Source organism: Rhinolophus sinicus, chromosome 1 (assembly GCF_057876585.1).
Source record: "Rhinolophus sinicus isolate RSI-liver-muscle chromosome 1, RSI-T2T, whole genome shotgun sequence".
Lineage (NCBI taxonomy): Eukaryota > Metazoa > Chordata > Mammalia > Chiroptera > Rhinolophidae > Rhinolophus > Rhinolophus sinicus.
The window spans coordinates 44,560,676-44,582,202 of NC_142501.1; the positions used below are offsets into that span (position 1 = coordinate 44,560,676).

Here is a 21,527-nt window from a genome sequence, read left to right on the forward strand (position 1 = left end):
ATTTCAGAAGAATCTATGATTTTAAATGAATCTGACATTGTCCTGATTAATGGCAATTGGGATAGTCAATGTCATAGATTGATTACTAAATAAATACCTTTAGTTGCCAATTATATCAGACTTTCATTATTTAAAATTATTTCTTATTAAGAGAAAAAAAAAGCACTGGGACAAACATACAGATTATGATTAAAAATAATGACCCCAAGGTCAACAATCCAGAAGTGGCAATCAGTTTTTAGTATTCTACAGTAAGACTTCCTTTGTGGATATTATTCTTCTATTTAGAAAATAAAACTCTTTACTACCTCAAGTCATAAAATGTATCTTATGCTTCAGGAGAAGCATAGAAGTGCTTAAGCAAACAAAAAATGTTCTAAAAATTAGATTTTTATTTCACAGAATATTTGCATAAAAATTGGATCTTGGCTGATTTAGAATGCATCTGTCTCATCCGCTCAGTATGTACCAAAATCCATAAACCAGTCGACTGCAACTAAACAGTGTTTTATTGAGACAGTGAATGAAAGTAACAAGCTAATAATACAGGTTCACAATCAAGGTTATATTTTCATGTAAATATCTACCTCAATAACAACTAAAGTAATGGAAGCCTAGACTATCCAACACGAAAAATTAGGCCTACAGAGAAGTTATTTTGAATGGGAAGATATTAAAGGACTATGAAAAAGTTTTGTTTAGTATTTAAATGTGTTCCTTCTTAACTCTGCATCATTTCTATTTGGATTCATGCGAAAACAAATAACATTTTTATAATTTGCTTTTCTATTATCTTTTTTGTGAGATGAAAAACTGGAGATGAAATTTTAAAGTGCAATTCAAGAGTTTGTTTCTAAGAATTTAATCACAAACTGTTAGTCCTACATATTCCACATCAGTCACCTGTTTTGCCCCCTTTATTTATTCTCATGCTCTCACACATCCAGTGTAAGGAAAATGGTTTATAAAATAAATGTAGAAAACAGGATGAATACAGGAAAACCTCAACTAACTTTATTTTAAATGGCCCAGAGTTATCCAGCGTACTGATTTAATTGTTACTCATATTTTATATGATGATTTTTCACCTTTTTAAAAGACCTCTAGCTTTACTTGTCAGTTAAGATTCAGCATAAGCAAAACTCAACAATAGTTTCTCCTAAACTAGAAAGCATATGGTGAGTAGGTCACTGAACTGATATCACCAAAATTAGCAACAATTATGTTAATCCAAGTTAACAACAAAACAAGCCACAAATACCAGTACCAAATGCTGATATCTTAGTTTCTTAAGTTAAAAGTGAGTAGTTACTATGATTTATTATAATAACAAAACTGAACTCAACACTTTGTTCTAATAGCCTCTGACATATCATACTTATTTGGAAATATGGTGGAGCATTTCTTCAAAAAAGCTAAAATTGATAATTCCACAGATCCTCAAATGTGTTAATATAACCTCCAAAACACTACTTTGGATTGCTTTATTGATTGCAGCCTAAAGTATTAGTTTATTTTACTGTTCTTCTTTAGTGTAGTCACAGGCGTTTATTTTACTGTTCTTCTTCAGTGTGATTACAGGACAAAAGGCAAGGCCAGATGGCTAACTTAAAAAGAGTCTTTTTAGATGGTATGCTGAAGAAGGGCAGTGTCAAAGACCAAGAGACGTGAATATTGGGAAAGTATAGCCAAAGTGTTGACAGCACTAAAGGATATAGCTGCCAGCCAGCTACCTTTCTGTCTTCTGTCCTCACTTGAAAATATTCAGTCTTTTTTGTTGGGACTTTTGGAAAAAGAAGCAGAGAAAAAGAAAAAAGAAAGAAAAAAAAGAAGGGTTCTGAAATCTGTTTCCAAAGACACAGCTGGTTAAACATCAGCTTTTACAAAGAACATCACAATTAATAAAAAAGAGGTTTCATGGATAAAAAACTGATAACTTATAATACTAATCTATTAAATTAGCAAAAATGAAAAAGGAGTAAGTAGCACTATTCAGTAAGGATAAGGGTAAGGATATGGTAAACTTTCAATTACAACTGTTAGTAATGTAAATTGTTATTACCCTTTCAGCAGCCCAATTTAGAAAAATCAAACACACTGTGAAACACGTGTACCATTTTATCCAACAACAGTATTTCTAGGAAGTGACGCTGTTGACTGTAGACATGCTTAATGAAGTGCACAAAAAGGTATTCACCAGGGGTTTACATTGCAGCCTTGTTTATAATAGGAAAATAAAATGGATGCAACTAAAGTGTGCAGGAAATTTTTAAACTAAAGTGTGTGTATCCATACAATTAAAAACTATTAAAACAAGGTAGATATATAAGTACTGACATGTAAATACATACACAATATATTTAATGAACAAAATACACATTATAGAATATTTGCACAGTATAATCCCACTGTTATAAAAATAACGTGTGCTTGAGAATAAACAAATTCCTAACAGTGATTATCTCTAGAGCGTATGATTACAGGGGATCAAGCTTTATACTAAGTTATTTTCATTTAATTTTTCTTTTTACCATTTCACATTTTATGTTTATAATGTCAAACACAAGTATAGATTCTTATGTTTAAAATTTGGGAGACATAATATTTATTTTACCAAAAACCTGAAAACAGAACACTAATAAAAGTATTCTGTGGTTTTCAAAAAAAGTAGTATGAAGAATACTAAATATTATTGAGGTGTTTAACAGTTTCATATTTTTTTAGTTGCAAGAGACTAGGAATTCTGACTGATTTTGTTCACAAGAGACTCAATAGCCATTATTGAAACTATACATAATTAATTATCAATTATTATAATTAATTCTAATCTGAAGTGAGTGCAGCTCATTATATTCTATTTTACTATTATTCAGAAATTTTCTGTAATTATGTGTTTGCTTTTAAGATGATTTTCCATCACTGCAGTACATTTATCCACTTAGAGGTTGAGGTTTCTTAATAAGCAAGGGCAGAAAGCCCAAAAGGCTTGTCTAAAACAAGTAAACACAAAAAACAAAAAAAGTCAACAGAAAATTTATCAAGAAAAATAAAAATAATTTACTGTAATATTTAGAAAGATGTTTGTAGTTAAATTTCCACATAGGTTTTCATCCTGGTGTTCTCCATTTAAAAGTGCTATGATTTGTTATAAACCTATAGAGATTTTTAAGAAAGACAGGAACATGTAATTCTACTCTTCATTTCTTACAACTATGATTTCATCAGGTATTCTATGAAGTAAATGTCCTGATCAATCCCCATGACTCAAAGTTAAATAAAGTTTAAATCTTCATAAATATCTAATAATAAATTCTTAGCTATTCTACATGTCAAAACATCACTTTCCCTTAAGGTATGTAAATTAAATTGTATTTTTGACTGGCAGCAATTAGGTGGTAAATGTTAGTTATAAAAAGACTGAAAGTTAACCGTACAAATAAATTAATTTCATTTTAATTATTTTTTATAAAAGAAAATTATCAATATGAACATTGCTCATGAGAGAAAGAGGGAGGAGGAAGTGGGTGAGCAGAGGGAAAAGAGGACATGGAGAGATAGGTAGAATTAATTCCCAGGAGGCACTTAGCTCAGGGGCTGACACACAATAAGTGGTCAGTAGATGTTAGCTATTATTATACACAAATTACATTGTATAGTAAGCTGATAAGTTAGAGTAAATCTTCTGTAACAAGAGAAACTAACTTAAGAGTGAAGGAAAATATATATCATTAAGGCCATGAAAAAATTGGAAAACCTAGTTAAATACCATCATTTTACAGGTGAACTATAAAACTACAGAGCCTCGTGTACTATAGGAAACTGAAAATTAGATATATGAAATGATTTGCCTACCATTATATAGCATGAGTGTGTCATGATAAAGCCAGATCTCCTCATGATATCATTAATAAAAATCAGAATTTAAATTTTTTGCCTGGTTGTTACAATAAGACCTTAAGAACAAAGACACACACTACAATAATGATTTTGTTTGCTGATTTGCATTTCATTATCTAAAGGGACAATATATTAAAAGATATATATTTATTACATACATCTTCATATAAAAATATATGTAAATAATATTTTAATATCTCTTTTAGATATGGTTATAATATAAGTCCAATTAGATTAATTATGTAGTGAAATTCAAACTATTTCCCCAGTCCCCATTGGTAAATCAAAAATGGGTTCTTAGAAGTCATGAGAAGTCAGGATTGGAACAAAGTGTACCTCATAGGTTGAGGCTCCATTTATATAAAGATTTCTGGCAGAAAATGGTCACTAGCAGTTCTTCCAACATAGGCAGTGATGTAAGTAGAAAATGTGAAAGCCAAAAAAAAAAAAGCATCTTGGAGGTTGTAAGTGCGTAGCAGAAAAATGTGATTGTGATATAGTCAAGACTGTCATTGCTCTAGGTACTATAGAAACCCATTTGTTCTCATTAGCCCTCAGGATCGTCAAAAGGAGAATGTGAACAATCAATAAAAGTGTTCTATTGGTAACAGATTCTGAAAATGTTGCTTACTGATAGACACATACAAATGTTATAGGTTTGCATTGCTGACAAAACATATTGGGTATTTCATTCATACATACACATTTCACATGCTCACAAAGCAAACAAAACAATTTTTTAACATTTAAAAACTTTAAATCATTATTTCAACAGGAAAATTATAGCTAGATATAGCACTTTTTTTAAGTTTATAAAGCGTATGTAAAGGATATCCATAGTCTTACTATCATTTTTTGTCGACAATTATTTACAGCTACTAATAAGTTTATTTATACAAGAATGTATTTTTATAATAAATTCAACTTTCTATTTTTCCATCTTCTAGAGGTAAGAATATGCACAGATATTGGAATACCAAAGAAATTTGGCAATCCGTATGTTTTCCTTTAACTTTATTAAAACAACTACCATAACTTCTGAGTCTGTGTAACCAGGTGGCAGCTTGCAATATGTCCATATATAGCAAAACTTCTCCACTTAGGCAAGCATCATTTTTGTTTATTTTGTTGTTTCCTCAACTAAGAGCAAACAGGGAAAGCTCTCTGTTTTTGTTTTTTGGGTTTTTTTTTGAAAACTACCTTTGTACTTCTGGCCCCCTCATTCTCTCATCCCTTCTTTTTGCCTCATGGCATTTGATCAGTAAATTAGTATTGGGGGAAAAAATTTGTTGAAGAGATTTACATGAGTTCTTTCTCTGACTACTATTATTTGTCATGAAGTTACTAAACATTCAAATTTGCCTTTCACCATTTTTTATATATTGTAAATACAAGGCAACAGCAAATAAATTAGAAAATGTGGATATTTTACAGTGTATGGTAATGAATGATTGCAATACCTGGGGATTCTTGGTTAGGTAAAAACTGGGTACACCAAGGTTAAAAATAGCAACAACTTGGGAAAACTTCCTTATTTACCAGGGTATAAGAATCCGTAATATATTAACTAGACAGACTCTGTCTGGACTCTGGAAAATTTTAAGAATGGTTACAACAACCAGGTTTTTTTTATAACACGTATTCCTGCCTGGAAGCTTAGGGGGCAACTAAATGACTAGTCACCATCTATGTCGGCATTATGATTTCATGACAAGATACAGTCTTTAACATTCTGGAGCTAGAATATATATTTACAACAAGCCCTGAAGCTTTTCTTCTGTTTTAAAAATAATATCAAGTACATCTAAAAAGTCCCATGTGTTAAGCAAATGAAAACTTTCTATGGAAGCACACAATAGCTTTATCTACAATTATTACTAACACAATAAAGTTTTTTCTCTTGGTCAAAGAAAAGTTACAATGTTTCCCAAAAGTAATAGCTCTTGGATATAATTTTATCTCAATAGGTCTGAAACAAAGGTGCAATTGATGTGGTATCAACATAACAAACGTGATCATATCATATCAGTTGCTTGTTTCCTAGGGGCAGCACTTGCGACACACATTTCAAGAAATGCTGAAGCAATAAGACAATTTCAGAGATGACTTACCCTCCTTTAATATAGTCAAGGAATGAAACTTCTGTTTCTACCAAGAAGGAGAGTAAGGTAACCTGAAAGAAAAATAAATAAATAAATAAAAGAAAAAAAAAGGCAGAATTACCTGCTAGTCCTAACTGCAATCCCAAATGGACTTTTTTCTAACTATTAGGGAGAAAAATCATATTTCCTAGCATTTAAAAATCAATAAGGATATTATTTTTTATTTAAATCAGCAGGACCGATTGTTCTTACATTTAAAATTATCAGATGGAAAAGGGCCTAAAAAACGAACTAACTCATTTCTATGACCAGTTTACTTCCTTTGGAACAGCATGAAAATTATCTGCAAGGACACTGTGTTCCTTCCCATTTTAGATAAAAGGAAAGATGAAAGGGAGTTGGAAAATGGTTAAAACTGAAAACACCAAAATCAGTGAGTTAAGCTGTATAAGAGGAAATGTGTGTTTTTGTCTTGGTCCTGTAATGAAGCCATCTAATATTTTAAGTATCTTGCTTTATAGAGATCTGTAAAAGGAAACTTGGAGAGAAATTAGATTTTGCTTCTCCCAAGGAGAATTAATCTTAGGATAAAATCTTCAGTATATATATATATATATATATATATTTTTAATCGAAATAGGATAATTTTGATTTTTCACAATTTTAAGGTACTTTCATCTTTGTACCTTCCTGTACTGATTTAGTCCAACATTCCTACAGAGTTATAAATTTCAATGTTGTATAAACAAGTACTCTCACATCTTATAAAATGAGTCATAACAGTTAAGTGGAGCCTATAAAGTGTATAGTATCTTGTACTACCACTTAAACTTTTTCATGTCTTCTTGAATGATCCCAGTGAATGAAGAATTCGAAGCAAAACTTCAGCTTCCCTCGGAAGGTCCCTCGGAAGGTCGGAGGTCTTACAACCCCTGGAGCAACCTGCAGGAAGCTGGGTCACAAGCTCCTCTAAGGTGCTGTCCTCCGTTACAACCATTCCCATAGCAAGTTTATTTTTCTATTTTACATACCTTCATACTAAATTCCTAAGTGAAATAGCTCAGTCTTGAGTTGCTTCTATTCAGATTAAAAAAATGTTACATATGTTTTATTCATTTATTTACATCCTTAATGAATAACATGAAATTTGACTTACTGTTCCTGAATTAATATATTTTTTCTTCTTTCCTTTCTTTTTGGGATTCACCACCTTAAAAAGGAGATAAAACCATTACAATGTGTTAGGTTTTACACTACATTTTTAAAAAACATGTGGTTCAACGTACTGCCTTAACTTCTTATGTATCTATTCATTTACAAATTCCTTTAGCATGACTCCTGCACAGTCATTTAACCAAACCTTCTCTGCAAGTTTCTAGGGATCAGCGTCTTAAAACTTGTTTCTATAACGTTCTCAATCACTTTATTCATTGCATCTGCATCTTCTTGATGTGAGAGAGACCTTTAATACCTAAAGGTCTCAATAATATTAATTGCTCTGTAGAAAAAGCAAAAGTGGTGAAAGGAAAGTATATTCAAAAGACAATTGGTAGTAGGTTAAATACACTAACGTAGCAAGTCACACAAATATGTGAATATATAAGGGCTCTATTGACTCTATTTCTTTATACTGGGAGTAATTTCTATCAGATACCCAGGCTGCATCATAATTGGTAAGGATCTGGTTTGCGAACATAAGACTAAAATTGTGACTGTTTATTCCAAGAGGAACTATTATTGTACGCCTACTCGTACAAGACAGTGGAGGACATAGGGAATATAAAAATGAGTAAGACCTGTCAATCTAATAGAATAAATAAAACACATAAGTGCCTATCTCAATCCAAAATATAGAGGAAGCATTTTGACAGGGAAAGAGAAAGAATTCATGAATAAGAATTATTTGAACTATAATTTATTAATTTAAACTAAGGCTCCAACGAAAAGGAATAGACAAATACAACATTCTAGGGAGAGGAAATAGTAATTGGGCCAGGTTGGCTGGAGCAGAGAGCAAATACATAGAGACTGAAAAGGAAACTGAACGCCTGCTGGCTCTGGGGGCAGCAGGAGACACTGCCATTGACACTCTTGGGGATCCTGAAAGGGCCCTATACCAGGGTCCAGGCCCCTCCCAGCTGCCGTGCACCAACAGTCCTGTGGGGCCAGGGTTTCAGTGGGACATGGTCCTGTTTGTTCCAGCCCCACTCAGTCACAGTTTGCGAGCAATTCTGCTGGCACATGGACCCATCAGGAAACACTCATGTCTGTGCCTCAGGAGATCCTGAAATGTCCCTATATTGGGTCCAGCCCCTCCATCCTTGGTAGAGAGCAATCCACCCACCCAGGGACCTAGTGGGAGACATGCCCACCTGTGCCTCCAGACCCAGGTCTACAGACCTCAGTCTTGGCTATGGAACCTGGAACGGTGATGGGGCTCAGTTACTGGCCCTCTTAGGCCTGGTCCAGGGCCAGACCTGCCCACTCAGGGAGGAAACCTCCCAGGGACCTGACAGGAGCCACAACTTCCTGCACACCTAGTAACAGGCCACGTGACTAAAGACCCACCTGTGCACCCTAAAGTGGAAACTTGTCCCCATGCCACCCTACTGACCAAGGTACTGGAGCCAGTCTCATCCACTGGGGACACAATCCATACTGACCGAGCTCCTGGTAACAAGCATGCTAACTAGGGTCCCCGCTGCTGGCCTAGCAACAGCCTCCAAATCAGCTCCAACTCAGTATGACTACGATTCTAAAGGTAATCCTGTCAGCCCAGGAATCAGACAGAAGATTCACCTGCCAAACCAGCTTGGGTTTTTTAAAGCTCAGGCATATTCCTGGGAATCTAGAAGGTCAAATAGGTCTGGGCACTTGGCCAGGGAAAACCTGAGGATGTCCTAATCCTTAATCTCTTACTGACCTCGAGTAAGTGAAAGCCAAGGCAGGATTGTACACTGTTGGAGCACATAAGGAGTGCATCAAGATACACATACACAAATCTCTGTCAGATCACGTGCAGACCACTTCCTAACCAGGCAAAGACTTCAAGGGCCCCACCACCACAACAACAATTAAAAAAGACTTTAGAGTATTAGTCCAGGAAAGTTACTAAATAAATAGCAACAACAATAAACCCTGGAGAAAGCGGGGGATCAGATCTCCAGTGTTACTAAATCATATTTTTAAAAATTTCCAGATTCATCAATAACAAAAGGTACAAGACATGCATAGAAACAATAAAGTATGGTTCATACATAGGAAAAATGCAGTCAATAGAAATTGTCCCTGGGAACTCACAGACATGGGATTTATTTGAAAAAGTCTTTAAATCAGCTATGTTAAGCATGTTTAAATAACTAAAGAAATCTACGTATAAAGAATTAAAGTATGAAATAATGTCTCACGAAATAGAAAAAAAATAAGTACATCAAAATTATAAAAAAGAATCAAATAGAAATTATCAACTTGAAAAGCACAATAATTGAAATGAAAAATTTACTCGAGGGGTTTAATAGAACATTTGAGCTGTCAGAAGCAATAATTAGTGATCTTAAAGAATAGCCAATTGAGGTTTTATAGCTTTAGGAGCAAAAATAAAATAAAAAATATGAACAGAGCCTGAAAGACCTGTGGAGCACAATCAAGCATAACAACATATTCATAATGGGAGTACCACAAGAAGGGAGAGAGAACAGGGGAAGAACTAATGGCTGAAAATTTCCATGGTTGTCTCAACAAAATTCAATCCCTTGCATGTGTGTAACAAAGGACGTTTCCAATGTATTGGACCAAGAACTGTCCACTAAAATCCTAGAACTGCCTGTACATAATACATAACAGCCTCCCAGATTTTCTTCAGACTGATCTCTTCTATTGAAAATATGTGTAACAAGAAAACATTTATATTTGAAATTATGGCACAAATATCCACACAGGTAATAATTGTTATGAAGCTTCTTTGCCATCTCAGCAAATGTGGCACCAATGTCATTAAACTAGCTTTGTTGGATAAGAGAGTTCCAAAGTGCAGAAGGCATTGGAAAAGTTAGGGAAATTCAACGTGGTTGCATATGGAGGGTTATGTGGTGACTGGCAGTAGATGAGCCCTAAGTACAAGAACCAGTATGCATGTGGTATTCCTCCTCAGCTTTGAGGGTAGACAGGGAAAACAGGCATCTATATAAGTACAGCCTGTTATACTACATTCATTGCCTCTTTGGAGCCTTAATATCCTTCCTTAGAAGATCCACATAGAAAAATTGATCCATTAGTCCATCTTTGTCCTTGCATGGGAAGCTTTCTTGGGTTGAGTTTATCCTCCCCCGACCAATATCTCATAGTCCGCTAAATATAATACTAGTATATATTATATATATATATATATATATATATATATATATATGTATATATATATATATATATATATATATATATATATATATATACATATATATATATATATAATATATACACACACACACGGCACTTATCAAGATACACTAAACATATTTCATGTGTTTGTCTCTCCCCTTAGACACTGAAATTTTTATTTATCTCTATATCCCAAGAGCCTGGGGTATATAGACACCATGTAATAAATAGTTATTTATAAGTTAATTAATGAATGCATGGAATACAACTGCTTTAGCCCAGTAAGAAGTGGTAGAGAAAGGTGGTTCCTCTACTCTTCATTTAAGAGGTCAATTTAGTGCCAATCTGGCAGGAAGAGTTACCATTATTGACTAAATACAGATATACTTGTATTCTCCTTTGCTTTCCCTGTATATTAAATTTTTAAAATATAAAGAATGTACAACAGATAACATAGCTCAAGGATTAAAAGTGCTAAAACATACCATATGCTCAACACGTATCTGGTAGTTAACTGGCAAGGTAGGTTTAAGACAAAATAACTAGTGATTTCCTTTAGTAACTTGGATTTCTTTAATCATTGAATCATGCCTTGTCACTTCCTTCAGTGTTCGTCTAAACAACAGTGAAGGAGCTCAAACACACTAAGCAGGCCACACCTCATTTGATAACACCATGTTGACACAACTGAAATCTATATTTTTCTATTTTTGTTAAAAACAGGTTGAGGAGGAGGTTTGTAGAAAGGCAAAACATAAAGGCTGAAACTTCGGGAAAAATAAGCTTGCATCCATGTTGAATTTTTTAAAAATAAGAAAAAGTTACATAGGCAAGAATTTTAAATCTCTCAAAATAGATTTAAAAGACCAGGTGACTTGAAGAGAAATAATACCATTTAATCTCAGAAACAAGTCTACTCAATAAATTTAAAGACTCTTACATATATTGGTACTTAGCTAACTTTTGACAATTATCCTTTGCAAAATCTATACTTTTAAAACATAAATATACTTATACCAGAGGGAAATAATCAAATAACATTCCTCTTACCTCATATACGTTGAATTGTGATTGCCCTCTAGAAAGTTCCCTATAACTTGTCGTAAATTCTCCAATGAAATCATGACTAAAATTAAGGGGAAAAATATATAGTATTAGTTTTTACACATTTGTCAATTATTTTTTAAAGTTTGTTAGAAATGTATAGTTTAAACATGAAAAATGCTTGTTATGTTATGAAATAACATATTTTTAAAGAGACTGATACATAATTTCATTGTTCTTTAATCCAAAGTTATGTATATTCAAAAATTACATTTTGCTAGTATTCAAATAATATATAATTTATCCCACCAATATTAATATTTCAAACAAATATATTAGTTTTAATAACTCATATGTCCCAGTTTATCTTCAACAGTATCCAAATGACTATTAGGATGAAACTTTAAGACACTCAAAAATTTATTATTAATCATACCAATAGTCACAAATATATAAAGTCACCAAACTTTCCTATGATCGGGATGTAATTGGACATTCTTTTTAAAGGGTATCCCATGTTAAATAAGTCACCAAGCTTTATTTTCAATAATGATCATTTAAAAGTACATTGCTAATACCAACATGGTTATTCTGAATTTCTTCACCTTTTTAAAGCAATCCTCACTGCCTTCTCTGAAAGCAGGCCTTCTAAAGATGTCTTCTCAGTTTAGGTGGGGAGGGATAAGGATTGAGTAAGCACGGGTTAATTCTCACTATAAAATGCTTATCAGTGTGATTACTGAGGCTGACGTATGCAACTGTAAAACATGTTAGGCGTTGACAGTGTACAGGGGACTTGTATTGCACTACTACTAACGTAATGGTTAACACGAGGTTCAACACACACTGCGGAGAAAGAAGAGTAAAATGCTGGTGTCCAGTGCAATGGTGAAATGTAATGAGTTAGAGGAAGAAAAGATTATAGGAGATAAAGTAGTATAACAAACATAAGGGATGTTGCTGCTATTTTTATCATAGTATTTAAGGTTGTCCCATTTGCTTTGCAAACAGAAAGCGTTCATGACCATAAAATACACATATATGCAAACCCCCATGCAGGTTTAATGCTTAGTTGTGAATCACTAAAATCCACAAACCTTCCATAGATCTGGTGATCAATGACAAGCCACAAAGGAGTTGTGTCTAGCCAACCAAAATATTGATTTCTAAAGATGGGATTTGGAAGAAAAAACTAGCCATCATTTAATTTTATTAAGAGTTTTTGAAATAAGAAGTTGTTTTTTTATTATTTAAAATATAGCTCATTTAGATATCCAGCCTCCCAGTTCTCCTTATTGCAATGATCTTGTACATGCATCACACTATTCTATACAGGACATTCCTCTTTACACCAATATCACCTCAACCTCATCTAGATTTAATTTTTAGGAATAGATCTAAACACATGAAAATGGTGAAGGGAACAGGTGATTGAAGACTGTGATAAATATATTTGTATTTATGAACCCAAACCCCTAGCACTCACTCCTTCAAGTTACACGAGGAAAATTATAAAACAGTACTTTAGTGCTACACATTTCTTGTAAATAATTCTATTTGACCTTCTGAAGTGAAAGCTAATACTTGTAATATTTTTCCTGAAGATCTTAAAACCTCTTAAGTTATGGAGATTCTATTTAGAATCTATCCTCCTCCATTGCTATGCGTGTTTCTGATCTCAAGTAATAATCATTGAGATAAAGGTTCTATTGTAAAACTTCAAACATAACGCTTTGATATTGATAAGTATGGACAAGACTTATACAACCATAGCTCACCACACTAATGGTGGGAATCTAATACAGAGTCCTTAAAAAAAACGCCTGGATCATGTAAGCCCTACTGGCAGTTTCCTGATTGTGTAAATCCTACTTCCATTTAGTTAATTGTTTAAATTCAACGTTCAGCTGTTACTGTTAACACTAAATTCCTGCCACTCAACACTATTCAAAAACTAGAGACAAGCAATATTCACTGTTTTCAAGTAAATGCAATTACTTCATCAAGTACCAAGTACTACATCTATCTGAAGACAAATCTGGATGAGTGGCAAATCTGGACCCAACACTAAATGGTCAGGTTTACCAAACTGCCCACTGACTTGCCCCATGTTGAAGTCATTGTGGAACTTTCTAAGAAGCAGTTCTTTGATATTTGGTTGTTTTGTTCTTGTTAAACTTGTTACTGTACAGAATTGAGTGATGGACAATGGAATACAATTTTCTTTGGTCTCAGTGCTAGGAATCTGTTCTTATTTGTGTTTCCTGTTCTGAAAGGACTGTGTTTATCATGAAATGGACACTTCCCCCTCTAAGTAGTTGTTAGAGGGCTGAAGGCCAAATTTGTGGTCCATTTTATAGCAGCATATGTCTTCATGATGTACTGTTCTCGGCCAACTTTTCGGATAGCTCACCATTATTTCCCCTTTGCTTCAATTTCCTCATGTAGTTGAATTAATCATGTCTTATTATATGCTTTCTATAAGTTGCCTTGGAGCCTTTTAAGAATAAGACAGATCATCAATAAATAAATAAACAAACAAATAAATAAATAAATAAATAAATAAACAACTTGCTCCCCATTCTGAATCTTGTTCAAGGTGGTTATTTTGAATGAAACGCTGAATTTTCATATCATACAAATAAAATGCTATTCTTGTGTTGTAGAAGAGAAAATGTATTGAGTTATATATTGCATTTCAGCCTCTAAGACAATATTTCTGTGAGATTAAAAAAAAAAATCATTGTATCTATCCAGAGAAATGGATGATCAAGAGGTGAGAATTTGTTAAAAAGCCATAAACATAAGTGGAAAAAACAATAAAACAGCCAACCCTAGCTATGAGGTGCTTTGTCTCCAGAATAAATCAGAACACTTTGGTTGGATAAGTGGATACATTCTTAGCTCAATTTTGTTATAGATCTCTTAGAATATTGGAAATTTTTATAGTTTCCTTTGTAACCTTTTCTACTTCAAAAAGTATGTATTAAATTATAAATACTTTAAAGAAAGTATTAAACATGGTTTTCACTGATTTAGTCTTATAATTATCTTTTTCCTTATCATCAATTATTCCTAATTTTACTAAGATTAAAAGGAAGAAAATTTAATTTGCTTTAATATTTATATCTGTTCATAATTTTCAATAATATATATTGAAACAATTTTACTATACAGAGAAGTATGATGAAGACTTTCAATAAATCACAACAATTCCCTTGTGATTCAATAATACTGGTTTGCTATTTCTTGTTAACTTAATTGTAACTAAATAATTATTCCATGTTGTAAGTCTCAAGCTCTCTGACTGCATTTACAAACTAAAATTTACTCCAGGTCTATTTATCTGATTTGTGTCTGTTTACATCTCCAATTTGTTTCCCAGACTCTTTTATATAGCGTGTGTATGTGTGTATAACTGAAAATCTGAAGAAATAAAATTAAAAAGACATTAAAGCAAATTGGTACTATAGCTAGTACTTTGGCTCCAAAAAGCCTTGAGTAAAATGATTTAATTGTTAAATAAAATCTTTATAGTATTACAATCATTTCTATGTTCTATTAACAGTCGAAAAAAATGGGTATTACATGTATTCATATTTCTATCTGAAACCTGTACGGCAATCCCTATTTAACAAATGTGTCCATCCTCCCCTACTTTTGGCACCTTCTCCTACATAACCTATCTTTTATTCTACAGCTTAGCTATTAAGTCCTCCAAGAAGATTTTCCTGCTTCACGCCTTTCCCTTTGCTCTCAAAGAACCCCAAGATCTGTCTATTATTACGCTTCTTGTATTGTATTATACCTGTCGTTTATATATCTCACCTCTCAGAATTGATCATACCTGAAGTTAAGAAAGGTGATAATTCATCTCAGTATTTTCAGCACCTACCTCAATGCCTGGTACACAATGGGCACTGTTGAATGTTGCGACTATACTCAAGTTAATATCACAGGCATGCAGTGACCTTTCCTTGCCACCAGTAACATTAACAAATTTGCTTCGCATCAATTACATTCAGTCGAAAAGAATGGCACAAGTGCCAATCATATTAACCACTGCTACTCTCTCTACCCCCTTATATCAACTCTGTGAGTAATGAAGACAAGGGTTATTTTCCCACAGAAATACACCCACATAATCACACAAAACGCCTTTGGTCGGCGTTCCAGGGGATGTTCTTGCAGGCCACGACTTGTGTACAATGGATGATACTTATTTTCTTGACTGTCATTAAACTAGTTTTTCACAGAAGTGGCAAGTACGTACTGAATCCATCTCACCCCTTTCTCTGTCATGACATGACCTTGAGTAAACCTGTCAACTTCCGGGTCTTATAACTTTACCTAAAAGTTGGAGGCAGTGCCTCCTCACTGTTTCAAAAATAAATCCAGATTTCATTTGATATTTTCTGTGAAAGACATTTAACTCCTTTAAAAAGACACTATTAAAATGCATTTTTCTAATTATTAAGAATATGACTCCAAAAACTATTATGTAGTTTTAAAGAAGCTCTAAACAACATAACTTGTAAAGATATAATGGTCTTATGAATTGATCCATGATGTCTTGAGATATTTTGGAGTTACACATACACATGTGGCTTGTACTGCTCTGGTACAATAAAGTTTAATTCATTAGGCATGCCTCTGCTTTGGAGTAAACCACAGTGTGACCTGTTTCAGGTGTCCATTGAAGGGTATCTCAAATGAGGACTTGTAAACAAATTGTATATTAAAGACAATTCTTCGATTGGAATGTAGAAAAGATTTCAGCACAAAAACTGGCATGATCTTTCCTTTGGGAACAACAGCCTCAGATATGGTTTCCTCCATTTGTCTTCAACAGTGTGATTTCCCATGTTCCTCTATATTGTCTAATCTATTCCAGTCCTAGCAGACATAGCAAGAATTTAGAAACTAGCAAGAGATTGAACAGTCACAAAATGACAGATGCTTTTCATTGAAGTGTAGTTACGGTGACCTTAATTCAATGCATAGGTTGCAGACATTTCTACCGTTGAAACCTATATTTGCAGGACAGCAGCAGTGGTTTTTTTGGAGGTGACTAGAAACCAATCCACTAATTCCATGATTACAAGTAAAATGTACCACGGGACTTGTGATTTCCCCTGATTGTCACAGAAAAGTCTTCAGAAGTCCAGATAACAGTTAACAACATATTAGCTGTCCCTGGCTTAATTTTCTTTGCTTTTCTTCCAGTCAAAGCCTTTAACACTTTTCAGCATCTAAGAATTTTCTATAACAAGGTAACACCAGCATTCACTGATTCTTAAAGAAAGATGTCCCATTTTAAAATTTTAACAAAATCCATTTTTTTCCTTGTGACTTCCACAAATCATGATGGAGAATTTCGTCTCCCTTAAAAAGTCCAGAAATATGGCCTTTAAACATTCCTCGATTATGAGCTGGTCTAGATCTATATCTGTAGAACTACTATGATTCTTAATTGCCCCAGTAAACATAGATTATAAACACATTCTGAAAAAAGTAATTTTTTTCTTCATAAAGTCTGGTTTATGTTTTTACTGGTAGAAATTATTATATATATGGTCTTTATGAACGTATGCAATATAGAAGTGATCATTTATCTCCAGCTTTGTTGAAATTTTAAGTAATTTCAAGAGGTTTACATTTTCTTTGCTCCCTCTGTAGATTGCAATAATACTTCTGGTCCTTCAAGAGGGAAATAGATATAATCATTCTCAAATATTAACAATTTAGGAGGAAAAATAGGCTAATTTTATCAGACTTATTCACACCTGCCCTTTGTTCCATTTCTAATATAGAATTTTTAAAAGATAAACATACCATAGTTATAGATATAGATATATGATATAGGTATATGAATATAGTAAGTCTTATTGTCCTTCTGGGTATAAATAGATATATAAAAATTTTTATAATAACTTAGAATATTACATCTACATAAACATCTATTTTAGTATGTATTTCAGCTATTATTTAAATTTTGTTTAACTTTATTTTCACTGATTTATTGTATCTACACAAAGACAAATCACATATTCTAAGATAAAGACAATATTTTAATTTGGTTTACACTGATATAGTAAATGACATATACCATAATAAAAAAATGTACTATAAGATGATTTATCACATTTAAGCCAAAATTGTATGCCTACATAGGTACTCCAAATTAAAATAAAAATACAGGGTATAAATATACTTTTTAAGTGTTTTCATAATGCTAGATTATTTCAGTTGTATGTGTATCTATCTATTAGACACGATGTAAATTTTAACTATACATAAAGTTTAACTTTTTAAATACAATGAATTACCTTTAATTCTTTTGTATTGCCTTTAATAAGCTTATTGCACCGAACTATTGTCAACTCCTCATTCAAATTAAATTTTACCTGATCAAATAAAAAACATATCATATTTAAGGTAAAAAATTCTTAATATTAAATACCTTTTACCTTGCAATAGTTTCACAAATGCAATTTAATCCATTGACAGGTAGGGTGGAGTTTCTTTAGCTAGATAAGATCTTTGGCTATTTTTCTAGGATTATATGTTGGGAAGTTAACTGGGATTGTGTCTGCAGTTAAAATCTCCAGCTTCATGGATTTTTAAATATTTATTCCATCCATGTCACTTTTTTCTTTGTAATTCCAAACTAATCGAATTCTAGTGTTTAGCTTGAACAATAATCTCTACAAAGAAAGATCTATGTGAATCAGTATCCTATTTCTAAACTTTTATACTTCAGCCAATGAGTGTTATTTTTTTCAAACTAATGAGAATTAATTAGTATTATTATAATAAGCAAAACAACAAAAAAGAATCACACAACAGTAGCATGAAATAATGATAAATTCAGTGCTGGCCAAAGGATCAAAGTTAAAAAAAAAAAGAGATACTAAATCTCTATTCTTGTCCCTTTTTGTTCTTTCTGTGTCATTGGTCTACGGCCAAATAAATGCAATTAAAAGTAATTACTTCCTTTCCCACATATTAATAACCTTTAATACGATACCTTATTCATGAATTTTAAAAAAACTTCAGTCATATAAAGATGAATTCACTTCATATTTTTAGAAAAATTGGTATTAATTATGCATTACATGCTTTTATTCACTGTTCATTTACATACTCACTGGTATGTATCCCAGCTAGTGCTAAGTATAGGTTATTATATTAGTATATTTATATTTTACTTTTTTCACTTAAAGTTGCCTGAGTTCATAGATAAATGTATCTACTCACATATCTAGATTTGACATTATATTGCCAGCTTTGTTTATTCTCCATCAGCCTTCATTACCACTGTATGTCATTGAGAGATAATAATATCATCTTAATTTGTCTTGCCTTTTCACAATGATTAAGCCTGGAACACCGGGATACTTGCCCTTCTCAAACCAAGGTTCACATTTTGGTAAAAAAGTGCAAGGCAAAAAGATCTGACAAGAGTAACTTTCTCTCTCTCTCTCTCTCTCTCTCTCTCTCTCTCTCTCTCTCTCTCTCTCTCACACACACACACACACACACACACACACACACACACACACACACTTATACAACACACAACTCCCAGCCTGAAGTAGCAAAAGTTGGTTGGCAAGTTGTACACTACAGTCCACTGCTACACAAGTTTAGGGTCTTTTCAATGGCAAACAATCCCTTCTTTGCCTCTGGCATATCCTCTCACTGTGTGTGTCAGGACACTTCCCATAGTCATGCCAGAGTTGCCAACAGACATCATAAGTGTTCTAGCTCCCTTGCCATCCTTGCTTGGGGAGCTGGCTACCAGTTTCCATGCTCTCTCTGGCCACCGGTCTCCATACTGTCCATTATCTTCCTGACAGACTGAGGGACTCCAAAAAGGGCAACAGGGATCAACCGCAAAGGGTAAATCACAAAGAGGAGGAGATTAAAGTAAATTTGCTATTGAAATTCTTTCAAACCTATTGGGGGGAGGAAACGCATTTTGGAGGGATTTCTTTGATCATTGTCAAGGTTTATATTTAATAGACTTACAAATCAAAAAGATAAAATAAAATGATTATCTACCCAGTACAAAGTTATGTGAATTACGGCTATTGTAGTTTTTAATTAATATGTATAAATATTCAGATAATTCAAGTCTGAAAAGCAGTCATTCCAGCTGTCATCTAAAATATTGATCTCAAACAAAACCAAGTAATCCACAAAATTTAATTGTATTTTGTGCTGTAGACAAGGCGTTGTTAGTGAAAAAAAGGTATATGTTATAAATTTCAATAATGGTCATCCACTTTGGTGAAATTTCATTTAGAGCTGACAGGGTTTGTTATAATTGTTGATGTAGCTCTCATTTGGCAGCTCCGAACTTTCAGATTTGAAAGAATTTCAGCCACTGGGTTGCGTGTTTATTTTTATATGAATATAAAAGACCTACTTACCACTATTCAAGATTTGTAAGATTTGCTTTGAATTCCTGTTATCATTACTCTTTTCACTTCTTGAAAAAATTATTTTCTTACACTGCTTATGGAGAAACAAACTTTTTAGGTATTCTGAGAGGCTTTAATAATTCTTTATGTGTTTTGATGAGTGTTACTTTTATGATAATGGTTTTAATATTGTAAATATCTTCAAAGTATTAAATATAAAAAAAGTGCACCTTATAAAGTTTTTGTTGTTGTTATTACAGCTTGAACAAATTAATATGTTCTTTAACTATAAAGCTCCAAGAAACTATGAAGCAAAATTTCAGAAGTACTAAGTTCCCAATAGATACAAATCTAAAACATTAATCAAAGAATTAAATATACTGAGTAAGTTAACGTCCAGTCTGCTAAGATGACACAATACCTATTCATAGAAACTTTTATTTTTTTAAATAATAAACATTGTGGAAAACTCGTCCTTAAACACATTATAAAAACTGAAAACTTTCTAATGGAAATTAAAGAAATACCCATACAACCCTCCCAAAAATGGTTTCTGCCTATTGGTTCCACCTTTGGGTTCCAATGACTTTGGTCAGTCATTAGGCTTTCTAATAAATTTTTTTCACCCTTCAAAACCGTAAAATATATTTTCCTATTCACTTCGAAAAGAAAAGCTGAGCTGATTAACTTGAGTTGTTTTGAACAACGCACCAGAAATTTGATTAAGATTCTTAGAAAATGGCCATAAATGCTGTCCTAATATCAATATATGTTAAAATTAATATGAGAGGTTAAAATGTAAATTTATAATATATATGCTCCATTGTCTGTTCATTTAGACTATGCTCTAATATATGCTAATATATTAACCTGTGATCTAAAGTACGTATGGTAAACTCTACATATTAAATATCTTATTCTATGCTTTTTGGAAAACTAACACTAAGGAACTGTTTATATAGTAATGATTTCAAATAGGCATTGAGAATGTGTGAAGATTTAAATATAGGATATTTTTCTATAGATCTAAATAAACATTCCAATTGTGAATTCACTTTAAACATAAATCGTAGGGAAAATAGCATATCAGAAATTTGTCTCACTTATATGTTTATTTAGTTCTACTTTTGCACAAAATTACATATGGAAGCCAAAATATTTGTTAAGTTTATATCGCTATCCTAGAGTTATAATCATAAAATAATGCTAGTAAACCAAGCAAGTTAAGTAGCACAATCTATGAATATTCATGGACTTTGATATGTTTATAATATTTTATTTCCAGAATGTATCAATCTGAATATTTAGAAGATTTGGTTTCAGGAAAAAGTTGCCAATAATTCTGCAACACTACTTAGCATAATATATATTATTGTAATTAACACATGTCACTTGTATTATAACTATATGTATAATTAGCCTGAAAATCCAAAACTCCAGATTATTTTGACATCCTTAGAAATGTTATATTTAATCATAGGAGAAATTGTGAAACCGAAAAAAATCTAGTTCTTTTTAAAGACCATATTTACTAGTCCAAAAAACGTAACCAAGGACTTCCTATAAGGACCTCAATGCCAAATGATTACATTTAATCTGCTGAAATACACACAGAGAATAAATAAGAAAAATGCAAAAGAATGGCTTATTCTCAGTTATTCTTTGATGGTGTCTAATTCGG

At 32.7% G+C, this 21,527-nt stretch overlaps 1 protein-coding gene across 1 annotated transcript in view; it reads right to left on the reverse strand.

Moving 5' to 3' along the window:
* The window catches only part of CPNE8 (copine 8), a 176,718-nt gene that overhangs the window by 50,791 nt on the left and 104,400 nt on the right, over nucleotides 1-21,527 (reverse strand). Inside the window, exons 11-13 of the mRNA XM_074325840.2 lie at nucleotides 11,424-11,499; nucleotides 7,156-7,209; nucleotides 6,009-6,070 (exon numbers count right to left, since the gene is read on the reverse strand). Of these exons, the coding sequence (XP_074181941.1) occupies nucleotides 6,009-6,070; nucleotides 7,156-7,209; nucleotides 11,424-11,499 (192 nt within the window). The remainder of the gene's footprint in view (nucleotides 1-6,008; nucleotides 6,071-7,155; nucleotides 7,210-11,423; nucleotides 11,500-21,527) is intronic.